The sequence below is a fragment of the Mus caroli genome, chromosome 10 (genome assembly GCF_900094665.2).
Source record: "Mus caroli chromosome 10, CAROLI_EIJ_v1.1, whole genome shotgun sequence".
Lineage (NCBI taxonomy): Eukaryota > Metazoa > Chordata > Mammalia > Rodentia > Muridae > Mus > Mus caroli.
Window position 1 is genome coordinate 81,064,505 of NC_034579.1, and position 22,942 is coordinate 81,087,446.

Sequence of the window (22,942 nt, forward strand, 5' to 3'; positions counted from 1 at the left end):
GGGGGAGCGTGTGGGGGACTTTTGGGACAGCATTGGAAATGCAAATGAAATAAATACCTAATAAAAAAAAGAGAAATGTTATTACCCAATGGCAAATTAAAAATACCGAGTTTGTTGTCAACTTTGCCCATGAAGATTTACCTCCTTCAAGAATTAAAGTTCTTTTTATTGCAAAGAAAAAAAAAATTGTGTTACTCTAGTAACTCCGCAAGTAGCACAGGCCTAAGGACTAAAGATGTATCCCTTCCATTTAAAATATATGCTTTTAGATGGAGACCTGATGTAGGTAATATTTTAACCTTGAACATGCTGTTTGTGTGAATGAGAGTTTCAGGACAGTCAGTAATCCTGATTTGATAAGGGAAACCTTATCCCACACCTCAGCTTACCTCTCAGCTGAGAGGTAGGAGCACCCTCATAGACTTGACCCTGACTGTCACCTTCTGTTCACCCAACTAGCTTGTTTAGTTTGGGAAGCAGAATAGAGCTTTGCACAGGGCCACTGAGAGAAAGATTTAAACAAAGCAACAACTTAGCTGTGGTCAATGAGTGAGCATGGAGAAGAGAGAGTAGTGATTCAGAGTGGCATGAAGGTACAAGGGCGTGCGCAGATTAGGAAGGCGTGGAGGTGCCAGGGCACAATCGAATTGAGAGCGTATGCCCAGCTCTGGGGACAGCCACATCTCAGATTCAAATCCTCTGTCCACCAGATTTTCTATCGCTTTGGGCCAGACTCTCAGCCTTGACCTAAGCCCTCCAGATGGGCTTGCTAAATTGTTGCATAGGAATATGCTTCAGCTAGGTGGAAAGGGATGCCTACCTAGGTAGCACAGAGAAAAGATCACTTTTGCAGGTGGTTGCTTCTTAGTTTCTAGTTGACTTTACACTTCCGTTTTGGCTTCTCCTTGAATACATTTCTTGACTATGTGCTGATTGGAGCAACTCTGCCCTGAGCGATTTCTAATTAGCCCAACCCAATCTAGTTCTAATGTATAAAAGGATAGTTTTAGCTAGGCCACAAAAGTATTTCTGGCACGAGCAATTTTACCAGCAAACATACCACATTGTTATCCCATCCTTCCCTCTGTGGCTCTACTAAGAACCAAGTTGGATGTGGAGTGACAGATTCCAGGGACTGGAGAACCCCTTGCTTTTTGCATCAGAGTGAGAAACATTTCTACTTAGCTACTAGTCATGATGTAAAGCTACTTTAAGCTCTTTTTTTTTTCTAATGAGGTAAAAGTAAAGATATTTTAAAAAGTATTTTTCTGAATATATATATATATATGTGTGTGTGTGTGTGTGTGTGTGTATTTTTTAAAAGGCTTTTCTCAAAAGCATTAGGGTAGTGGGGGCCAGAGTGATAGCTCAGTGGTCAAGGGGCCAGGGTTTGCCGTCCAGCATCCACATGGCAGCTAACAACCATCTGTAACTCCAGTTCCAGGGGATCTAGTGCCTGTTTCTGGCCTCCATAAGGACCAGGCATGCACATGATGCAAAGACATTCATGCAAGCCCTCACTCATATTCATAAAATATGAATAGATCTTTAATATTATGCCTATAAAAGCAATAGAATCTGATTTCCCATTAAAGAAATATTAGGGTAGCCAAGGACTCTTGGATCCCAACGTTGTGTTTTTATATGTGAATATATTATAATATATAAGCATATATTTCAAACATATATCCTATGTGATACAGACACACAGACACACAGACACACACTTACACACATGCACACACGCACGCACATGTATATATCCTCAGCTTCTGGAGTGCTGACATTAGAGATAGGAGCCATCATGTCCAGCTCCAAGTCAGTGCTTATTAATAACTCCTTTAAAGTCTAAACTCCTTGTGGTCCCTGGGACTAAACAGATAGTACTTTGAACATGTATTAACTGACCATGATTCAAAAATGGTCACTTTTTAGAGGTGACCTACTATGAATTTCATTGGGCTGTTTGTACAACTTGGTTTTTAACCCACCAAGTAGTACAAAGGTGGGAGTATTTCTCTCTTCCCCTTCTTTCTGAGACCAGGAGGAAACTGAAGGTTAGGAATGGAGAGAGAGGTGGGGAGAGAGGGAGGGCAGAGGAAAGATACTTTGATTGATGGTGAATCTTGGAATATAGAGGGGGTGTAATTTGTAATGTGCAATGTCTCCAAGTGTTTTGGATATAAACATGTGGAGAACACTTGATTGGACCATTTTGACCATAAATAGAACATGCCTGCCCAGTGGTATTAGAGCAGAAAGACAGACTCCGTATATTGGAATAATAGAAATTAGATAAAACTCAAGATGTCACTGGGTGCTGTGTTCAATATTAGCTTACAATTCCTTCCAGGTAAGCTTATCCAACAAATCTAGAAAACAAACAAACAAACAAACAAACAAACAACAAGACTCAGTTTTATTTGAAGTATTTGCTTAATGAACACAGTCAGTCAGCTGGGTACTGAGCTCTAGGTAGCGAGAAGATAGTGCTGGACACTAAAGTGATCTATGTCCCGCGGCTTTAGATCCTAGGCATGTCCGTTTGACTGTTAGAAATAGAGGAGGAAATGAAGAAGAAAGAATAAAAGAAAAATAAGAAAAGAAAGAGTAGTTATTGTGTCTGACCCCAATTCCTATTTTCTTGTCTTATCCTTGGCGCCTCTCTTTTGATTTATTCTGGGAGAGCATTTCCTTTCAGCTACAGATTGTGGGGAAGGACTTGTGGAGATTTCTTCTGTTTGGTAGGATGCTCTGCAAACTGAAGGTGTTTGAGAACCACTGACCTATGGCTGGATGCTCAGAGATGGCTGGATGCTCAGAGATCTGCCTCAGGAGCGTTTTAATTCTGTCTCATTTTTCTTCTCAAGATTCACATGTCTGCATGCAGAGACTGTGAAGGCCAAGTTCAAGAAGCAGTTAAAATCAAGATGGGGGTGGAGTGGACAGCCAGTACCTCCAAACAGACAGACAAATCAAAAATGGATACAAACACACATACACATATTTTTACCTCAGACCGTGAAAGGGACATATATGATCTTGAAAAAGTACATGTTGCTGTTTCACTAATTGATGGTGATTCAAAAATGGTCATATTTTGCCCATGACCCACTGTGGACACCATCTTTAAGGCAGTGTAACAACTGAATCCTCTTAGGGTGGTGAACTACCAGGGTTCTTTGATATTCATGCTTGAAGTATTCTATGTGTCTTCAGGTGCAGTGAGGGGGTTAAGGGTTTATTTAAGGAGGCCAATAGTGCATTCTGCTTGGTCACAGAGCATGCTGCAATTCAATATTGCATATTAACCCCCTACACATAACAGCAGAAAGCATCCCATTGCCTAGCTCAAGGATTCTGGCCTTCATATGGGTTGAATTCATCACTTTTAGAAGGGCAGGTAAAAGGAAGACACTTAGATATGATAATCCACGTCCGGTTGGATTATAGAATGTCAAAAGTAAATAAGAAAGACATAGAAAGGAAAGGAAAGGAGGGAAGAGAAGAAGGAAGTAAGGAAGAAAAGAAAGGAAAGGAAAGGAAAAGAAAAAAGAAGAAAGTAAAAGAAAAGAAAAGAGTAAAAGAAAAGAAAAGAAAAGAAAAGAAAGAAAAGAAGAGAAAAAAAAGATGGTTTATCCCCAAATGTTTTGGATGCTGTCACCTTGTCAAAGGAGACCAAATCAAAAGTCGTCAGAGCCTGAAGCTGAAAAAGGAAAACAAAAAGTAAAGAGCATTCTCAGCTCTGTGAATGCATAGGCATTCAGTGCCCACCACTCATTAATGCACATATTGCTAAGGCTTGGCAATGAAGCGGACATTTTTCTCGAGTGGGGTCGAAAAACTAATTATTCGCCATATGGTGGTTGGCTCGGCAGCAATCTCTGAAGCTGTAGAGGCAAAGGGAAGTTGGCTGAGTGATTTCTTTGGGCAGTTTGCATAGCTCCAACTCTCTTGACATATGCCATTCATGTTGTCCTTGGAGAACAGATGGGCCAGGCTGGGAACGCTGGGGAAGTCATGGCTGGGACCTAGTGGCAGCCCGTGTCTCTTTATCCTTCAGAATGACTTCAAGTCACATGGCATTGGAGAATAACAAGGAGGGGATTGTACTCTGAGGATTTCCCTGCCTTCTTTTATAAAGGCACGGCGTAATTTTGACTGCCTCTTCGTATTTTGTTTATTAAAGGGATCAAGGGTTTAGATGAGAGAGATTCCTGGGTTGTGGGTAGGGTCTGGCCTACTCCAGTGACACTTCCTCATTGTCAGGAGGCAAAATGCTGGCAGTTTGATAAGGGATAAGAAAATAGATGAGGGTTTAAATTAAAATTTAAATTACTCCCTGTTCGTTCTCCTCTTGCTTGTAAATCTCACATAGGCAAGTTAAGATAAGCACTGGGTTCGATTCAGGACCCTCAAAGCTCCTACAGAGGGCTCCTGGGAATTCTTTATTTATTTTTCCTTCATCCTCGGGTCTGATGCAGAGAAGCAGAAAGGGATATGAACACTGTATGGTTAGAGGCTGAGGACTTTTTGGATCTTTTATTCTATTTTTTTTTTTTACATTGTTGGGAAAGAGCAGACTGAAAGGGTGGGCAAAGCTTTCCATCAGAGGTGACCTGGACATTTCTAGGCATTGAGGATTCAGGTTGTCCATCAAGCTGAAGTCATTCACACTCAGCAACTTGAATTTTAATTAAGAGGCAGCACTTGAAGTTAGGCATTGAGGTGACAGTGCAGGCAGGTACTCACCCTGCTGGCAGGTGGCCGGACTCACAGTAAATATTCCACAGCATTCTGAGTCTATACAATGGAAATTGGTCCCCAGGGCAGGCCTTACAGAGGCTGCCTCCTGGACCCAGAGCACAGTACTCCACAGTTCCTGTGCTCATTTGGGATCTGCAGTGGGAGAGTTCTGTGCCTGAGTTTAGTTAGGCCTTTTACATTTTGGACTACTATCTCTGAAAATTCATTTTTAGCTAATAAGACAAATTTATGATGAAGGGGGATTATTTGCATTCTTTCTTTCCTGTTTCCAGAGTTGATTTTTGACTTTCGGGATATCTACTCTAACTTTGATGTTTGGAAACGAAGCTGTGTTTTTGATGGAATGAACTTTTTAAAAATGTATTTAGTATTGTTCTCTATACATAGATGTTTTGCCTACATATTTGTCCAAGGGTGTCAGATCCTCAGGGGCAGGAACTACAGACAGTTGTGAGCTGTCGTGGGGTGCTAGGACTTGAAACAAGGTTCTGTGGAAGAGCAACCAGCACTCCTAAATGCTGAGCCATCTCTCCACCCCGTATAGTGTGTGTTCCTTGTTATGTGAACTAATGCATTGGTATTGCCTTCTGGGGATATACTGACTGACATAGGGCATCTTCTGCAATGTGACAGACACTCTGTGTGGACTTAATGCATTTTATCTTTGTGCTCAGAAAGCAGGCCACACCAGCTTCATCTGATTTCAACCCTGCATCACTGCGATCATGGGAGCGTATGGTTTCCCCCTCTGAAGAAACATGGTGACATTCGAAATTGTAGTGAAGAGACAGGGAGCCTGCTCAGATTGTCGTGGGCTTTTGTCTATCACTCTGATTTCACACTACATATAGTTTTCCTTTATCACGCCATGAGATTGTAATCCATAATTGGTGTTGTATGTGTTCATTGCCCCCCCCCCCCATCTCACGCAATGCCTCTCTGTGCACCAGCCTTTTGGATAGAGTGTTTTTCTGAATACTTGTTTGACTCTCAGGACAGTAAGGGCATCCTGTCAGCAATCAGACTCCGCAAATTTATCAGCCAAAGTTAAAATCCTAGTTGTATCTATTTTGGGTTTTTCAGGATATAAGTGGGTGGATTTGGTTTGTAGAGTGTAAATAACTTACACCCCAATTATATCTGCAAGGGCATTGTACAAGTAAGTCCACACACAGTTCTGGCAATAGGCTGTTGACAGTTCAACAGGTTTGTGAGGGTAGGCACAGTTGAATCCACAGCTCTGCCTTGCAGGTACAGGCTTTGCTGAAGATGCAATAGCACACAAGGTAGACAGATTGTACCATTAGAGTCTTATGCACGTTTTCTGATGCATGTGAGTCCTAGTTAGGAAATCATAGGGCAACAAGGTAGAGACTCCCATGCCTTTGGAGCTTGTGTAGTCTCTCAAAGATTTCCCTTTTCTTCTTTGTCTTTTTCTGTTTTGGAGACTGGACCTGGGAATTCATGCACACTAGGCAAACATTTTACCAACTGAACTACATCCCTAGTCCGTCTTTATGTTTTTATTTGAGACAGAGTTTCTCTGAGTTGCACAGGCTGATCCTGACTGTAAACCCAGGTGAACTTGAACCCCTGCTTCGGCACACCAAGGGTCCAGGGAGTGTAGGATTGCCACAAGACTCTGCTTTTGAAGATTCCTAAAATGCTAGATCAGCAGTTGCCCTGAGTGGTTCCATACTCCCGTTTTCAAAGTCACTCTAAAGTTCACTGACAAGGAACTGTTTGCAACAGGGATTTTATCATCCTGACTTCTGATGTTCTTTTTTTTTTTTTTAAATTAGGTATTTTCTTCATTTACATTTCCAATGCTATCTCAAAAGTCCCCCAGACCCTCCTCCCTACTCCCCTACCCATCCACTCCCACTTCTTGGCCCTGGTGTTCCCCTGTACTGGGGCATATAAAGTTTGCAAGACCAATGGGCCTCTCTTCCCAGTGATAGTTGACTAGGCCATGTTCTGATTCATATACAGCTAGAGACACGAGCTCCAGGGGGTACTGGTTAGTTCATATTGTTGTTCCACCTATAGGGTTGCAGACCCCTTTAGCTCCTTGGGTATTTTCTCTAGCTCCTCCATTGGGGGCCCTGTGATCCATCCAATAGCTGACTGTGAGCATCCACTTCTGTGTTTGCTAGGCCCTGGCATAANCTCACAAGAGACAGCTATATCAGGGNCCTTTCAGCAAAATCTTGCTAGTGTNTGCAATGGTGTCAGCGTTTGGAGGCTGATTATGGGATGGATTCCCTGGTATGGCAGTCTCTAGATGGTCCATCCTTTCATCTTAGCTCTGAACTTTGTCTCTGTAACTCCTTCCATGGGTGTTTTGTTCCCAATTCTAAGAAGGGGCAAAGTGTCCACACTTTTGTCTTTGTTCTTCTTGAGTTTCATGTGTTTTGCAAATTGTATCTTGTATCTTGGGTATTCTAAGTTTCTGGGCTAATATCCACTTATCAGTGAGTACATATCTTGTGAGTTCTTTTGTGATTGGGTTACCTCACTCAGGATGATGCCCTCCAGGTCCATCCATTTGCCTAGGAATTTCATAAATTCATTCTTTTTAATAGCTGAGTAGTACTCCATTGTGTAAATGTACCACATTTTCTGTACCCATTCCTCTGTTGAGGGACATCTGGCTACTATAAATAAGGCTGCTATGAACATAGTGGAGCATGTGTCCTTCTTACCGGTTGGGACATCTTCTGGATATATGCCCAGGAGAGGTATTGCTGGATCCTCCGGTAGTACTATGTCCAATTTTCTGAGGAACCGCCAGACTGATTTCCAGAGTGGTTGAACAAGCTTGCAATCCCACCAACAATGGAGGAGTGTTCCTCTTTCTCCACATCCTCGACAGCATCTGTTGTCACCTGAATTTTTGATCTTAGCCATTCTGACTGGTGTGAGGTGGAATCTCAGGGTTGCTTTGATTTGCATTTCCCTGATGATTAAGGATGCTGAACATTTTTTCAGTTGCTTCTCAGCCATTTGGTATTTCTCAGGTGAGAATTCTTTGTTTAACTCTGAGCCCTATTTTTTTAATGGGGTTATTTGATTTTCTAGACTCCACCTTCTTGAGTTCTTTATATATATATTGGATATTAGTCCCCTATCTGATTTAGGATAGGTAAAGATCCTTTCCCAATCTGTTGGTGGCCTTTTTGTCTTATTGACGGTGTCTTTTGCCTTACAGAAGCTTTGCAAGTTTATGAGGTCCCATTTGTCGATTCTCGATCTTACAGCACAAGCCATTGCTCTTCTATTCAGGAATTTTCCCCGTGTGCACATATCTTCGAGGCTTTCCCCCACTTTCTTCTCTATAAGTTTCAGTGTCTCTGGTTTTATGTGGAGTTTCTTGATCCACTTAGATTTGACCTTAGTACAAGGAGATAGGAATGGATCAATTCGACTTCTTCTACATGATAACTGCCAGTTGTGCCAGCACCATTTGTTGAAAATGCTGTCTTTTATTCCACTGGATGGTTTTAGCTCTCTTGTCTGATGTTCTTAGGAATCAGTTCTATGATCCAGACAGCCCACCCCCTGCCTGTGTAGGGGTGACTGGGTTCTTGTTTCTTGTACTAATAGTACTTCTGCTTATAAATATTTCAATCCAGTGAGATGTTGGGAGTTTTCAGAAATCATCTGTGATTGAGATATTAGAATCTTTGAGCTCAAGCACTTTCTTAATTGATAGTCCTTTTTTAAGATAACCATGAATGTTTAATGTTTTATTTAGTATGTGAGTATAGTGGGTTCCCTTTTTAGATAAACATTTAAGTTTACATGGAGATTAAGTTTTCTTTGAAAATTTCAAATTTCAAATTTCAAGATACTTAAAGAGTAACATTAAATTTAAATAAAATTTAAGACCTGGGAGCAATAGGTGTTTATTTATATCGATCCCTGCCCTCTCCCTATCCCCCAGTCCCCAATCTCTCCTCTCCTTCCAATCCCACCCTTATAAATCCTGTCCCCCATTACCTCCTTCCCTTCTCCTCAAGGAAGGGAAATCCCCCCTCCCCCCATAACACCCCATCGTGGGACATCTAGTTGAAGTAGACCTAAGTGCATCCTCTCCCTCTGAGACCCAATTAGGTAAACCCAGTTGGGAAAGGGAATTCAGTGGCAAGCAACACAGTCAAAGACGGTCTCCACTCCAATTGTTAGGAGACCCACATGAAGACCAAGCTGCACATCTGCTATAAATATGTGTTGGTGGGGCATGCCTAGGTCCAGTCCCTGCCCGCTCTTTGACTTGTGGTTCAGTTTCTGTGAGCCTCCATGGGCCCAGGTTAGTTGACTCTGCAGGTCTTTCTGTGCTGTCCTTGATCCCTCTGGCCCACTCAATTCTATCCTTCACTCTTCCACAAGACTCCCCGAGCACTGCCTGATGTTTGGCTGTAGGTCATATGCTGGTCTATGAAGCCTCTCAGAAGATAGTTTTGCTAGGCTCCTATCTGCAAGCATAGCAGAATAGTGTCAGGGATTGGTTATCATACATGGGATGTGTTTCAAGTTGGGTCAGTAATTGGCTGGCCATTTCCCCAGTCTCTGCCCCATCTTTATCTTTGAACATCTTGTAGGCAGTACAAATTTTGGGTTGAAGGTTTTGTGGGGGGATTGATGTCCCCCTCCCTTCTCTGAAAGTCCCAAATGGCTATAGGAAGTGGCCACTTCAGTCTTCATATTCCCTGCTGGTTGGAGTCTTAGCTAGGATCACCCCCATAGACTCCCTGGAGCCTCCACCATCCTAGGTCTCCAGTTACTCCCTGAGATGCCCCCATCAATTGCTGTCCCCTCTCCCACACCCCTGCTCCATCATTAAAAGTTTCTCTACATTAGAGTAATAAATAGCTCATTGCCATTCAAATGCTAAGACCAGAGGCCTCCATTTGAGCCTCTAAATGATCAGGAACATGGCACGTCTGACATTTATGTTGTCTTTGTACATTCCTCTTTTCATTTTATTAATTATATAAAATAATTGCTTTCATTATGATGTTTCAGGCTTGCATGTAATATATGTAGATCATCTTTAACTCTCTACTTTAGTATGCTATTCTCCCTTCCCATAATTTTCCTTCCTCCATCTCCAAGGTGCTTGCATGTATTATCTCTATTGTTATCTATCACCTACATTGTTTCTATTATTGATACTGCTTTCTTTTTGCTGTTTTTTAAAAAAGATTTTATTTATTTATTATATGTAAGTACACTGTAGCTGTCTTCAGACACATCAGAATAGGGCATCGGATCTCATTATGGATGTTTGTAAGTCACCATGTGGTTGCTGGGATTTGAACTCAGGACCTTCGGAAGAGCAGTCAGTGTTCTTAACTTCTGAGCCATCTCTCTAACCCTCTTTTTGCTGTTTTATCTCTTTTATTACTATTGTTGCTTGAGTTTATACATTTATATATATAAATAGAACCTGCTGAGTCCATTAAGTTTTATCCATGTATCTTGGTATTGGGTAACCTCTCTTGGCAGCCATTAATGGCTGTAGGTCCTCAACTATGGGTGGGGCCTTGTGAGATTACCCCATCCATGCTGGCATGTTAACTGCTGTTGTCATTGCTCAGGTCTTATTTAATATGGACTTATGTAGGTAACCATGTTGTTGAGATCTTATGGGTATACCTTAGCTGCTGCTGTCCCATATAGAAGACACAGTCACTGAGAAAATTTCACATTCCTTTGCCACTTATAATTTTTGTCCCCCCTCTTCCCTCCAATTTCCCTGAGCCTTAGGTGTAGGTGTTGTGCTATAGATATTGGACATCCAATAGTCAGTAATTTTCTGTATTTTGACCAGTTGTGGCTTTCTGTAATGATCTCCATCTTCTGCAAAAAGAGGCTTCTTTGATGGGGACGAGAGCTACATTTATTAGTGGGAATAAGTATCAGTATTTAGAGTGAAATTGGAAATTATAATAGCTTAGGAAAATGGCAGTAGTAGATTCTCCTCTAGGGTCCACAACCTCATCAGCCATTGGTAGTTGGCTAGGTTTGTAGGATCAGGCATGATTCCCCTTTATTGAGCATGCCCTGGGTCCAACTAAACAGCTATTGGTTACCTCCAAGATGTAAGTGCCACTACTTCACCTTTGGCAATATCTTCCCACTCTGACCATTGTGATTTGAACCCAGTCCAGCCAGGCATGATTAGTGATTGCTTCCTTCCTCGGCAGCAGCTTGCATGGTACCTTCCATACTGTTCTTTGGTTTCATTTTGTTTGAGCTGTTTTATTAGCATGCTTTTAATTTCTATTTTCATGTACCCCCTGGTTTTCTCTCCTCCCAATTTCTGTTGATACTGTTTCAGTCTGTTTTCAGATGCTTATGATAAACTAGTTGAAACCAGGTAATTTACGAAGAATATGGGTTTATTTTAATGTTAACAGTCCTAGAGGCTTGAAAGTTCAAGACCATGACAGGAACATCTGATGAGGGTCTCCCCATGGTATCACAGTTTGTGCAGGGAGTGGAGGTCCCAGGCTCCTCTCTCACTGACCTATGGGCTTCAGTCTCATATTTTCTAGAGCTACTTTGCAGAGGGAATTAGTTTCCCTGTGGCCACTGATGTCTCTTGCATGCTTCTCCTGCGTTACTCTCTGGGATCATGGGCTTGCTTTGTCTTCACTATTCTACAATGTGTGGGAATGGCTGCCTTCCCACCATTCTACATGCTCAATGAGAGCAGAGCCTGGCTCAGCCCTGCCATGCAGCAGTCATGCATTTGATGTAGAAACAGATGTGTATCTATTTTCAGATCAAGTAGTTATGGTTGGATCATTGTCAATTGTAAAGTTCTCTATATTTTTAATGTATTTTCAAAATGTAATTAAACATTACTGTCTTTGTATTGTTTTTTTTTGTGTGTGGTGTGTGTGTGTGTGTGTGTGTGTGTGTGTGTGTGTGAGAGAGAGAGAGAGAGAGAGAGAGAGAGAGAGAGAGAGAGAGAGAAAGAGAGATTTGTTTTATATGCATGGCCCACAGGCATTAGAATTTACTTTTCTTAGTCTGCTTAGTCTGCAGGTTGAAGCAAGCTATTTGAAGGCGAGACCAGGAATAATGTGTTACCTTTTCCAGAAGCTCTCTCTCTCTCTCTCTCTCTCTCTCTCTCTCTCTCTCTCTCTCTCAAAAATTTACTTATTTATTATATGTAAGTACACTATAGCTGTCTTCAGACACCCAAGAAGAGGGCATCATTACGGATGGTTGTGAGCCACCATGTGGTTGCTGGGATTTGAACTCAGTACCTTCAGAAGAGCAGTCAGTGCTCTTAACCACTGAGCCATCTCTCCAGCCCCTCTAGAAGCTCTCTTGAACATTCTCACTGGTTTTCCTTTAAATAGGGCCACGTGGACAGTTGTCTTGTTTATTGGCGGTAATGCTAGAACACAGAATTTCATCTTAGCTCACTTGCAGTGGAGGAGCTTGTGCCCATTCTAAGGTCTTCTGTGTCCATACTTAGTCCCTTGGCTGTGGTCATGGATGAAATGGAAGGCTATTTTTAAAAACGTGTTCTCCTCAAGGGGAAGAATTATCCATCTATGTTTCACTGATATTATACTGATTGTGAGACAAACATTAGCTATTGAATTTATGAATAGAAGTGAGTCATCTCTGAGCAGGAACTATGATGGGTATGTTGTTTTCCCGTTTGCTACAGGCAAGCATGAAGAGTTCATGGGTACCTTGATGATCATGAGTCATGAATGATAATATTTAATCCATGCTCTAGTTGATTATTACAATTTCAGTTGTCATTGCAGTGTAACCTAGTCTTAAGCTGGCCAATAAATAGATCTTGAAATCAGGTGCTAGCTAATTTCTTATCAGTGGTCAGATTTTGGAGTGAGCTTGGACATTGTTGATATGTTTTAGAATAGTCTGGCAGGAACTTAAGGTAACAATAGATGGCTTCCTCAATTATCCCAACTCCTTTTCTCCTCTTGGACAAATGAGGTCCTGATGGAGGTATGGTAGGAGTGTCATAAAGCCATGAAAAACAAGTTATCATAGCTTTCTCCATCAATGCCTGCCTAACTTTAGCCATGGCATCTCTGAGAACCTTAGGGATTTTGTGTAGGCTCTATGTTCTAGAACTGGAGAAGCTGGAGTGTTCTGTAAGGAGCAGTAGCATTATTTTCTCACACTGGGCCATCTTACTTTGCCACAGCTCAGAGTGTGTGTCTGCTCCCCTGCTCTCTGTGTCTACTATGGCACAGCACCTCCTGCTTCTTACCGTTCTCCTTTCTCAGGACACAGTAGTGTGAAGGTCGAGGACCACAGTTGTTTCCTTGCCAGTGATATTTGTAATAATGCCTGGAGTGTGGCAGATAATCCACAATGACTCTCAGCCTACAAATGGTAAGTGAGGGCTAACCCACTCCACCATGGCCAGCCTATGCTTCCTGAAAATGTTCTTTGGAGCTTGTATTCGGTCCAGTATCTGTTCATAGCTCTGTTGTTAGGGTTACAGAGGCTAGAGGGTCTTTTTCAGTTAATTATTTGAATATTTGTGCACCTCATGTCCCTTCCTCATACAGAATTACTTTCTCCAGATTGACATTACATCCTTAAATTAAGTTTTCTCCATATTTTGCCTGCAGTTTAACCCACTGGCAGAGACACACTCAGAACAGTGAGGCATGACTTGGGGGTAAATGATACCATTATTCTTTTGAAACAGGTGTTTCAGATATAACATAGGGGGCCCACTTTATTTCCAAATGTCTTACTGTAAGCATGGCCCATGAAGTATAGAAACCATTCATCTGAAATTCTGATTTAATTCTAGTTTTATTTGTTTCTGCTGTGTCAGAAAGGCATCTGTGATCTAACAGAAATATCAATGAGCCCCGTATGGAGTAAACTTCTTATCAGAGCCCTTGATTATGAAAGAAGTGACTAAAAGTAAAACAAAATAAAACCAAACCAAACCAAACCAACCACATAAGCATGTGATTTCAATGGTAAATCCTGTGAAGAAAATTAAGGTAAGAACACATCAATGTGACTGAGAAGTGTCATTTTAGAGAAAGTGACCAAGAAAGGCCTCTTTGAGGAGATGAGGCATGCACAGAGCTCCAGGGAGAAAAGAGGCAGAGCCAAAGTCAAGGTTTGAAAAATAGTATTCTAAGCAGAGATAATGGCACGAAGGCAGAGTGCTGAAAGTGTGAATCAGAACTAGCAGCTCAAGTGTGAGTGGTAAGGCAAGTGAACAGAGTCGTGGGAGCCAGGAAGTACACAGCATGAGAAACTGTGAGGGCAGGTGAGGTGGCTCAGTGGGTAAGGATGCTTGCTGAAAAGCCTAGTAACACGGATTCCGACTCTCACTGGGAAAGCGAGCCAGCTTCTGGGAGATGTCCTCTGGCAGTTACATGTGCACCCTACAGCATACCTGTGTGTATGCATGTGCGTGTGCACTCACACACACAACAAATGACAAAGAATGTTTTGATTGTCTTCCTATAAGGACAAGGGATGTCCGTGAAAAGGGACTGATGACGGAATGAGGAGATGATAGGACTTGATTCAACTTTTGGGAAAGACGATAGAATTTGATTCAATTTTGGATGGTGCAGTGGAGAAGAGACTACGGAGCAAATAAGTGGACAACTGATCCAGCTGTGAGACAGTTGCAGAAGTCCTGGCTCCCACTGAATACACAGTGTGAATCCCACCAGGCTATTTCTAGTGCTTTTAAAGACACCTTGTATCCTAGAGGAAGAATATGGGCTCTGAATCCAAATAGCATTGGGTTTGAATATAAATTTTGTCAACTAGTATCTGTGGGACATTGGACCAAATTTCTAACTGCTGAGAAAGAGGAAGTAGGGTAGGTGGAAGAATGGAGAGAGAGGAAAGAGAAGAAGAGGAGGAGGAGGAGGGAGAGAAGGAAGAAGAGAAAAGAGGAGGAGGAAGGGAGAAGAGTCATCATCATCATCACCATCATCACCATCATCACCATCATCACCATCATCATTGTTAGCAGCAGCACATCCCCAGACTGTTTGAGAAACTAGAGTAGCGAGTACTAGTACAATGCTTTGATATTTCCTAGCACATCAAAGTGCTCTATGATTTTGGCTATTATCATTACTCAGTGTAATGTGTTGTTTCTAGCCATAGGGCACAGTTGTCTGCTCACTGAGCTAATGTTTGCCCATCTTTTCTTTTGTCTGCATCGCTGTAGAAAGCACTTATCATTTTTGTCATATCCTAGTGGGCAAAACAAACGATAGGTCCAGCTCAGGTTAAGGATGGGGAACATGTTGTCTGAAGGTAATGCTACACTGCATGTGATCTGCCACCAGACATCTAGAACATGTGTCAAATGCCCAGTTCCTGGTATTGAAGTCCACAAATGCTTTGGTCCTAAGACAGTTCAGCCTCTTATTATGGCCTTCAGTTGTGTGTGTGTGTGTGTGTGTGTGAGAGAGAGAGGGAGAGAGAGAGAGAGAGAGAGAGAAAGAGTATATGAGTATGAGACAGTATGCTGTGATTGTGAGTGTGTGAGAGTGTGTGTGTGTGTGTGTGTATGTGTGTGTGTGTTCGAAGTGCTGAGGATTGAAGCTGCAGTTTTGTGTATGCAAAGCCAGTGCTCTACCACTGAGCCATAGCTTCTGTCTTCAACTTTGCTTTTGCAAGCCTTACTTCTTGACTCTGATCTGCTGTCTTCTAAGTGGAAATGTTGCTTAATGCATCGTGTGCGCTGGAATTGTGATGAGTGATGTGGGAAGGAGCCCTTAATAGACTGTAAGCAGCACTGGTTTCTCAGTGGTGAAAATACCAGTCAGTCACCTCATCCAAGCAGTGTGGGGCTGGGAGCTCCAGCTTTGGCTGTCAGCATTAGATGCTTTTTATGCTGTCACCCTTGCCTTGCAACCATGATGTCACTCAAAAAAACGGAGTCCCTCCCTCTGCCCATGAATAAGGCCTTCTCTGCCAACACCAATTCCAGCTGTGAACATGTAATCAGCTCTTCTATGGCCCCCAAAGGGTAGTTCTAGAGGCCCAAATTTAATTTTCATGCATATTTGTCCCTCCTTCTACTTTTATGCAAACATGACTTTGTCGCCAACACAGCCGCCAACGTTTTGTTTGAATAATTGCTCTAAGTCAACCCTGAGCTACGGGGAGCCCCCTTTTCCAGAAAGCACACTTTGGTTAATTTTTGGTTAACCAGATTATGTCCTTCAGGCTTTTCAGAACACTTCCTGTAAACATTTGGCTTATTTTGAGACAATTTGATACCCGTGTTAGGTTTGTTATTGCCTACATTGATTAGATCATTTGGAAGAAGCCAAGAAATGGGAGCTGCATAGCTCACAGGTCATCTTATATGGCTCTTTTTTTCTTCCCATAGTTCTCTGGTTTTCTTACTGCAGTCATTTGGTCTTAGAATGACTGGGGCAATTTGTGGCTATAGTAGTGAAGAGAGGGCTTGGGAGAAGACTGCTTGTAAGACAAAGATCTTATTTTTATAGAAATGAATAGTAACTCTGAAGTGAGGACTAGACATACGGAAAAGAATAGAATATGAAGAGAGCATTTTAAAATAGGCAGTCCTCAGCACTGCTCCATATGGCTCAGCAGTATTTAGGGTAGCACCAACCAGTGACAGCTGTGGATTTACTCTTGGGAGCTTTGGACTCAGTTCACAAAATGGTTCTTTCCAGTTGGTCCTGACTATTTCCTTTGTCGGCCTCCTAAGTCCAGTGCTTGTAGACTTGTGGGGGTGAATTAAATTAATGAGTTATTAAAACTTGCAATTTTTGTAAATTTTATCTTATTCTTAATGGAGTTGAAATGACTTGTAAGTCAGCATCTCATCTAGTCAGCTGGGACCACATGACAACTAACTATAGATTCATAGCCCACTTTAATGTTTAGACCTAACATTATTGCTCATAGCTGAAACACAGATCAAAGAAAGAGATGATACAGGATATTAAAATGCCACTGTCTAAAAAAACTCGGTTCACATACTTAGGTCTCAAATTATACCCAATAGTCACATATAGTCAGATATTTTTCTAGTTTTTGCTATCAGTGTGGACACCAAATGAGTTTTTAGAATTTTTATAGATAAAAATGCATCTTGATAGCCTTTTGTGTGTCATAGAAAATGAGGGTAATATTTAACTCACTAAATATGAATCTAAGGCAGGTTGAATGATCATATGTTATGTGCCAGACTTATTGAAAGAAAGGTGTCTTTTTAATATCCTGGGCTGGGTGTATCTCAGTACCTTTGGACACTGTCTTTGTCTTTCTTGATTTTGATCTGAAACTTGGGATTTGAAAAATAAATAAAATCCGTGGAAACACACACCTCCACACAAGTTAATGGATCTGTTTGTTTGTTTGTGTGTTGTTTTGTTTTTGTATATTCCATTGGGTTTCTGTTTTCTATATATGAGCATCAGGAATTGTCATTGTGCTGTTTGGGCTATAATCTCACTGCTGTCTTGATGTCTGTTTCATCTTTTGTCTGATCAACTGACTTCACTTTTTTTTTTCTGTTGCTAAACTGTATTTTTTTTTTTTTTGGCTGAGTCTATGGGGTGTTTGGCTTTGTGTAGACATAGTGGCACTGAAAGTTGCCCCCTAATTCAATAATTCACCATGAAGACTGGTTTTTATTCTCATTGTGTTGAACAGGCATCTAATCAGCCATTAATTTCCTCTTTTCTGGATGAACAGAATAACTATTTCTGTCTTCTTTTCTGATGAGAGACAGGCAGAGAGGCTTGGGGCTGCTCTAAATGAGCAGCAGGGAAGTATAGGGTTCAGCTACAGGGGAAGGGTGGGATAGAAACGGGTCACAATTTCAGGGGGTCTTGGGGCATTAATTGAATATGAGCCATGGACTGTGAGACAATATTTTGGATATTTTATGCTGAGCCTAGAAGGTTGGGCAACCTTATAGAAGTAGCTTCATTTCTTCAAGCCTGTTTCTTCCCCATCTGTAGAACGGGGCAGGTAGAATGGAGCTGAGCACAATTTTGCAAATCCACAGCAAACAGGTGATCACATACTCTCTTCGACCTGGTGCCTTGCCACTATTATTCTTTATGAATTCAGCTAAAAGTTGTGAAGCACTGAGCCACATTTTTGAGGATGGAAAGTCTTTCCAGTGCATTAAGTATGTGTCACGGCACTCCATCCATGCAGGCACACAGATGAGACAGATGGTGTTTCACAAAGAGACGTTTGTGGAAGTGATGCTAAGCTCACAAATACAGTTGTGGCAGATCAAATGCAGGAACAAAGCCTATCTTTATTAGAACTACTTTGATTTGAACGACATTAGTAATAGAGAGAGGTGAAGCATACATCTAAAATACATGGAATCTGGGGTAAGGTGGGCCTTGGGGAAGATGTGATCCAGAGGCTTTTGAGCCCATAAGAATCTGTTTTCACCTCCTGTTCTTATTACATGCCGTAATTTTTCTCAATGAAATCACTTGTATATAGTCCTAAAATCTGAATGCCAATAGCTCCCTGAGCATACTTCTGGCATCTACCTTTATGAAGGCCTAAAATGTGGCCTTTGAGGCCTTAAGACCAGAAGCCCACTGAAGGAATCTGATCGGTCAAGTGTGACTCAGTTTCACAAACCTGGACCTATTAACTATCACCAAAGAGTGGGAAATGGTCTTGGAGACTTGTCTTCCTTGTAGCTAGAAAGAGAAAGATCTAAGAACAAGAAGAAGGCTTCTGTTTCAGACCTTTAGAATTGTGGGATTGCAGATCCTGGAGGGGGAGACTGGAAAAAGAAATGATCATAGTGTCATTTAATAAGGTGTTAAGGTAATGATTTGAACTCTTAGCATGGCTATGTTCATGTGTTTCTTTAGTGACTATTTATAGAGAATTTGTAGAGTGCAGCACACTCAGGCACTCTGTTAGATTCAGAAAATAATAAAGATGAATATTCTTTTCTTTAGTTGGTTGTTCCCCAGCCCCAGCCCCTTTAACAAATGAAAACGTTGGTTACAATGTGTTTAGTCAAGTTTTTCCAGAGAGCCATTTGGGAGAGAAGGAAAATTATTTGAGCCTCAACAGAAGGCTGGAGTTGTACAAAAGGTTTGGTGCTTCATCTTCTGGCTCTGAAGAGCCAACTCTGTTTTAGCAGTACGATTTTCTGAGTAGAGAGAAGGCTCTATGCTAAGACAAGTGGATCTCTCTCTCTCTCTCTCTCTCTCTGTGTGTGTGTGTGTGTGTATGTGTGTATGTGTGTGCATATCTATGTCCATATATTCACACACATAAGTATCAGAGATAGACTTTTTCAAAAATTTTCTCAAAATATATAACTAATCTTCTTAGAAACTGTCACTTTCTTATGATTTTTATCCCTCTGTCCCTCCCTTCCTCCCTTCCTCCCTCCCTCCCTCCCTTCTTTTCTCCTTCTCACCCATCTCTCTCTCTCTCTCTCTCTCTCTCTCTCTCTCCTTACAGAAGACCACTTGCTGGGGTAGGTTCTTTCCTTCTACCATGTGGGTCCTGGGGACTGAGCTCAGGTGTGTAGCGAGTGCCTTGATGTGTTGTGTTTTGGTTGCTGTCTGAAAGTTATCTTCTCCCTGTTCTTTATCAAATGCCTTCTTCTGAAAGAAGGGCACAGGGACCAGTGAGGATTCAATGCCTTATTTGCAAGATAATAAATGCGAATTGTTGCAGTGCCAAGTAGTTTCTTCACATGTCTGAGAATTTCTGTCTTTTTACACAAACATTTTTCAGGTCAAGTATGGGGGTTATAGACCTGCAATACCAGCACTTGGGAGGTTGAGGCAAGAGGATGGAAAATTTGAGGCTATCTATAGAGACCCTGCCTAAATATAAACTAGGAAAAGAAAGGGAGAAAAGAAGAAACATATTTTAAGTAAAAAAAAAAAAAGATAATGTTCCACTCAGACTTGAATCTTATTTTAATTTTGCAAGTTGCCATTTATACCTAAGTGTTTCTAGAGCATCCGCAGTGATAAGATAAACATTCTGCTTCTCTTTTCTTGGGCACGGTGTGACTGTGAAAGACAAGATTATCAACAAGCACTTTTAAACATTGAGAGTTATAATAAAACAAGTCCAGCAAACTGTGAGAACACACAGTGCAAGGATCCAACTGGAAAAAGAACCCAGAGAGGGTTAAGATGGTTATAGGGGAAAGGACTGGGGAGAACATTCCAGAAGGAAGGGATGCCTCCCCCGTGGAGGGAAGGGTCTCTCTGAAAGGGACTGTCCTCTCCTGCCTCTCTTCTAGCCCCCTGCTCCCTGCCATGATTGTGCAGCTAGAGGGAGAGCTCAGATGTCCATTCCTATTCGCTCATCTTTCTGGTCCTTGTATATTTTACCCCAGATCTTTTAAGAGGCAAAACATTTTTACTTTTAAGCAATAATACTCACTAGCCATCACCTCACATTTCTGTTATGCAGTATTAAATGCTTGGGACAACACTGAGCTCCATTCAGCTCTGCCTTTTGGGTTTGCTTTGTTTAGCATCTAACAAAAAAGACAGTGCTGTCAATGAGGTTAGGCCCTGACTCTCTTCTTCCAATTGTACTCATAGTCCAAATCTTACTGGTAGTTTTTGGACTTTACACAGACCCATTGATGTTTCTCATTATTCAAGATGCTGGGATGTGCTTTCTCTTTTTAGTGCAGAAAAGGATGCTTCTCAGAAGCAGATGTCATTCGGCCTAATGATTACATGTCCTTAAATAGGTATTTTAATTAGATTGACTGGTTATTTAAATCCCCTGTGTCCCCGAGGTATATTCCTCAAATGCTATCTCTCACCAATAATGTCTGTTGCTGCTTCAAAGAGGCAAAGAGATACATAAAGAGGCAGTCATCACTCAAGACCATTGCCTGGTTGGTGTCAGCTGTCAGCCCACGACATTTATTTAGACAACAGTAGGTTTGGACAGAACATATAAAGTTCTCTTTCTCAGCTGTGAAATATGATGGATGTGCCATACTGATGACCCTTACACAAGGCCACATGTTAATATTCAGGACCTCCCTTTTGTTGGACCCGAACAATGGCTGTCATTAAGAAAGCTTGGCTTGCCAATATGCCCTCTGTTAGGATGCTGGACCACTCCTGATTGGTCACCAGGAAGTGTCATGTGCCTTTGATGGAAATGACATGGAAGATGTATGGTCAAAGTGCTGTGCTCAGCACCACTGCTGTGCAGAGGAGAAAACCACCATGACCCAAATAGCCCCGCACTCAAACAATGTCGCACCAACCAAAGACAACATATTGGGAAGAAAAATGCTTGTAAACTGCATGTGTTGGAAGATGTATTGGCCAGACGGCCATAGGGCAATCTTTGAACTATTGAAATCTTTAGAAATATTGTTTGGTTCTGAAACAATGCTTACAAACCTAATTAATCAAGCATAGATGGTTTATATTCAGGCCTTCCACAGTGTGTTGCTTTAATGCAAGAATAGGCTCAGTTGAGTTCTTTTTTGCCATTTCAGGGAGGCATGCGAGATCTCAGCATGTGGATTCATGTTCATACAAGTTGAAGCTCTAAATTTCAAAATAATATCTACACAGGTCTCTGGTGATACCATAAACAAAGGCTGAGGTTGGAGGTAGCCTGAATTCCTCTTCTAATTGATTCTGGCTCCTTGTGATGGCTTCCCTCTCATCTTCCCTCTCACTTTTATTCATCAGAATCATTTATTCATGAAACCAACTAAGAACCATTTCAGATGAATTCTGTAACTTAAGTGGAAGGCACCTCATGCTTTTCTTATAGAGTAAATGCATGGAGATTTGGTTTTTCTGAACCATTAAATGCTGTGGTTTTAAATGTTTATAAATCTCTCCATTTTCCAGGATAGTTTGTTTTGTGATTTACAAGACTGGTTGTGACACTGTGACATTACACATGTTCAAGTGTGCAAAATGAGAGCTGTGTAAACTAGTTCATAGAAGGCTGAGCATTGTTTGAAGTGGGAACAGGCAGGCAGCACCAGCCTTTTGTACATCAAGCCAGTTGTGGCTGAAGTAAGTCAATCACTTAAAATGAAGGAAACATTCAAGAACATCTTTGTGTGAGAAATACTGCTTGACCAGATTGGAATTGTGTGAGTTCAATCCCTGAAGTGATATCAGCTCCTGGTTATTCATTTCGAAGCAGAATGTCAACGCTTTGGCTTTCCTAACTATACCCCCCCCCACTTTGTTCTGCTGGGCTCTGCCACTCTGCTCCAGCTAGCTCTCCACAGAGCAGGAGAGAGAGGAGAGATCAGAAGTCAGCCCATAGGTATACCCGTGCAGACCATGCTGGTGCAAGATTTAGTAGGAGGAGGGATGACTGTGTTTGTTCTTCACTAGGAAGATACAAAGGTAAAACCACAGGGCAAACACCATCTAACATTCACTAAAATGGCAATAAATAAATAAATAAATAAATAAATAAATAAATAAATAAATATCAACTATAAGCTACTGCAAGTGTGGCAGAATGTGGAGCAGCAGGAAGCTGAGTAGACTCGTGGTAGGAATGTAAGTTGATGAACCATTTTCGATGTAGTAGGTGCTCTGTAAGAAGGTGAGGGGTAAGCTTGCCCATTTGCAACTTGGCTATCTCACTCTTCGAGATGTGGAGAACCCATAGAAGCATTTTCATAGTGATCTTGCTTATAATATTGTTAGAGCAGTTATCAAAAATTTATCAAAGTAAAACTAGACTCCATTTCTATGCTCATAACACTCGTAAGAGAATGAGTGAACAAATTGTGGATTTCCATGTAACAGAATATAGTGAGTCTGGCAGTATTTATTTTTGTAAGTCATGATAGATGAAATCACCATTTTTAGTGTGTGTGTGTGTGTGTGCATGTGTGTGTGTGTGTGTGTGTGTGTGTGTGTGTATGTGTGTGTGTATCCCCATAGTGGTGAACTCACCCAAGATGGAACATGAGGTGGCCAGAGGCTGATGTTGGGGTGTTTGCCTTAATTATGTCTCCACTATATGTTTTCAGGCACTGAACCTGGAGCTCACTGTTTCTGCTATACTGTCCCTGCTGGTCAGTGAGCCCCCTGCATTCACATGTCTCTCCCCTCAGTGCTTGACTTGTAGGTATACCAAGCCTGTTTTACATGGGTGCTAGGGG

The 22,942-nt window shown here is 41.6% G+C and overlaps 1 protein-coding gene across 5 annotated transcripts in view; it reads left to right on the plus strand.

Moving 5' to 3' along the window:
* The window catches only part of C10H12orf42 (chromosome 10 C12orf42 homolog), a 157,876-nt gene that overhangs the window by 120,487 nt on the left and 14,447 nt on the right, over positions 1–22,942 (plus strand). Inside the window, exon 1 of one of the 5 annotated variants that reach the window (XM_021174794.1) lies at positions 12,965–13,164. The exons of the other annotated variants lie outside the window; for them this stretch is intronic. Coding sequence (XP_021030453.1) covers positions 13,116–13,164 — 49 coding nt within the window. The 5' untranslated portion in view covers positions 12,965–13,115. Of the gene's footprint in view, positions 1–12,964; positions 13,165–22,942 lie in introns of those variants that run through there. 5 annotated transcript variants of the gene reach the window in all.